General features: G+C 42.6%; 1 protein-coding gene across 1 annotated transcript; it reads left to right on the top strand.

The window, feature by feature from the left end:
* Nucleotides 1–214: 214 nt before the first annotated feature.
* On the top strand, nucleotides 215–1159 carry LOC138092721 (olfactory receptor 5P1-like). Its single transcript, XM_068988786.1, has one exon. The coding sequence runs from the start codon at nucleotides 215–217 to the stop codon at nucleotides 1157–1159; it is 945 nt and encodes a 314-aa protein (XP_068844887.1).
* Nucleotides 1160–1419: the final 260 nt, after the last annotated feature.

Raw genomic sequence — 1419 nt, 5'->3', positions numbered from 1 at the left:
CTTTTTTATGTAAAAAGCAAAGAAACAAAAAATCAAAACATCATCTACAGCATCATAGTTACAGACCGGGCAGAGGAAGTAAACACTATGAATGGCTCCAAGGAATAACCAAATAAATTCAGGAACAGCTAAAGAAAACTGGGAATGTGTAGGAAGAAAGCATAAAACAAGTGAACATTCATATTTCCTTCAACAGGAACAATTCCCAGAGGACATGGAGGTTGGGAACCACACCAGTGTGACAGAGGTCATCCTTTTGGGGTTAACAGAAGATCCTACACTTTGTGTTATCTTCTTTGTGGTCTTTCTAGGCATTTATGTCATCACCTTAATAGGCAATATTAGCATAATCACTTTAATAAGAAGCTGCTCCCACCTTCACACCCCCATGTACTTCTTTCTCAGTCACCTGGCTTTTGTAGACATTGGGTTTTCCACATCCATCACACCTATCATGATTATAGGACTTCTGAAACATAGACTGGCCCTCCCAGTTACTGGCTGTGAAGCCCAGCTTTGTTCTGGGGTCACATTTGGGACAGCTGAGTGCTTCCTGCTGGCTGCCATGGCCTATGACCGCTATGTGGCCATCTGCTTGCCCCTGCTCTACTCCACCCGGATGTCCCCCAGAGTCTGTGTTCTCCTGGTTGGGGTATCCTACCTGGGTGGGTGTGTCAATGCTTGGACATTTGCTAGTTGCTTACTGACTCTGTCTTTCTGTGGGCTGAATCAGGTAGACCACTTTTTCTGTGACTTCTCCCCTCTGTTGAAACTTTCCTGCTCAGATGTCTCCACTGTTGAAATTATCCCTTCCATCTCTTCTGGCTCCATCCTTGTGGTCACAGTGTCTGTCATTGCTCTCTCTTACATCTGCATCCTCAGCACCATCCTGAAGATGCGCTCCACTCAAGGGAGACGCAAGGCCTTCTCCACCTGCACCTCTCACCTCACGGCAGTCACTCTCTACTATGGAACGATTACCTTCATTTATGTGATGCCCAAATCCAGCTACTCAACTGAGCAGAACAAAGTGCTGTCTCTGTTCTACACAGTGTTGATCCCCATGTTGAACCCTCTCATCTACAGTCTGAGGAACAGAGATGTAAAGAAGTCCCTGAGAAAGCAAGTGTCAGAATATATTCTTAGGATATATTCTTAACATTTCAGATGACCTATAAATTTTTGTTTACCGGTAGCATACCAATTGCTTAAATTGAAAACACAGTAATTCTTCTTTAAAATTTTATTGAAGCATAGTTGATTTATAATGTGTTAACCTCTGATGTGCAGTAGAGAGACTCACAGATACATATATGTATTCTTTCTCATATTCTTTTCCATTATGGTTCATCACAGGATATTGAATATAGTTCCCTGGGCTATACAGTAGGACCTTGTTGTTTATCAGTCCTATTTTTA

Source organism: Capricornis sumatraensis, chromosome 16 (assembly GCF_032405125.1).
Source record: "Capricornis sumatraensis isolate serow.1 chromosome 16, serow.2, whole genome shotgun sequence".
NCBI lineage: Eukaryota > Metazoa > Chordata > Mammalia > Artiodactyla > Bovidae > Capricornis > Capricornis sumatraensis.
The sequence above is the reverse complement of the archived record's forward strand: the minus strand, read 5'-3'. Positions and strand labels throughout refer to the sequence as shown.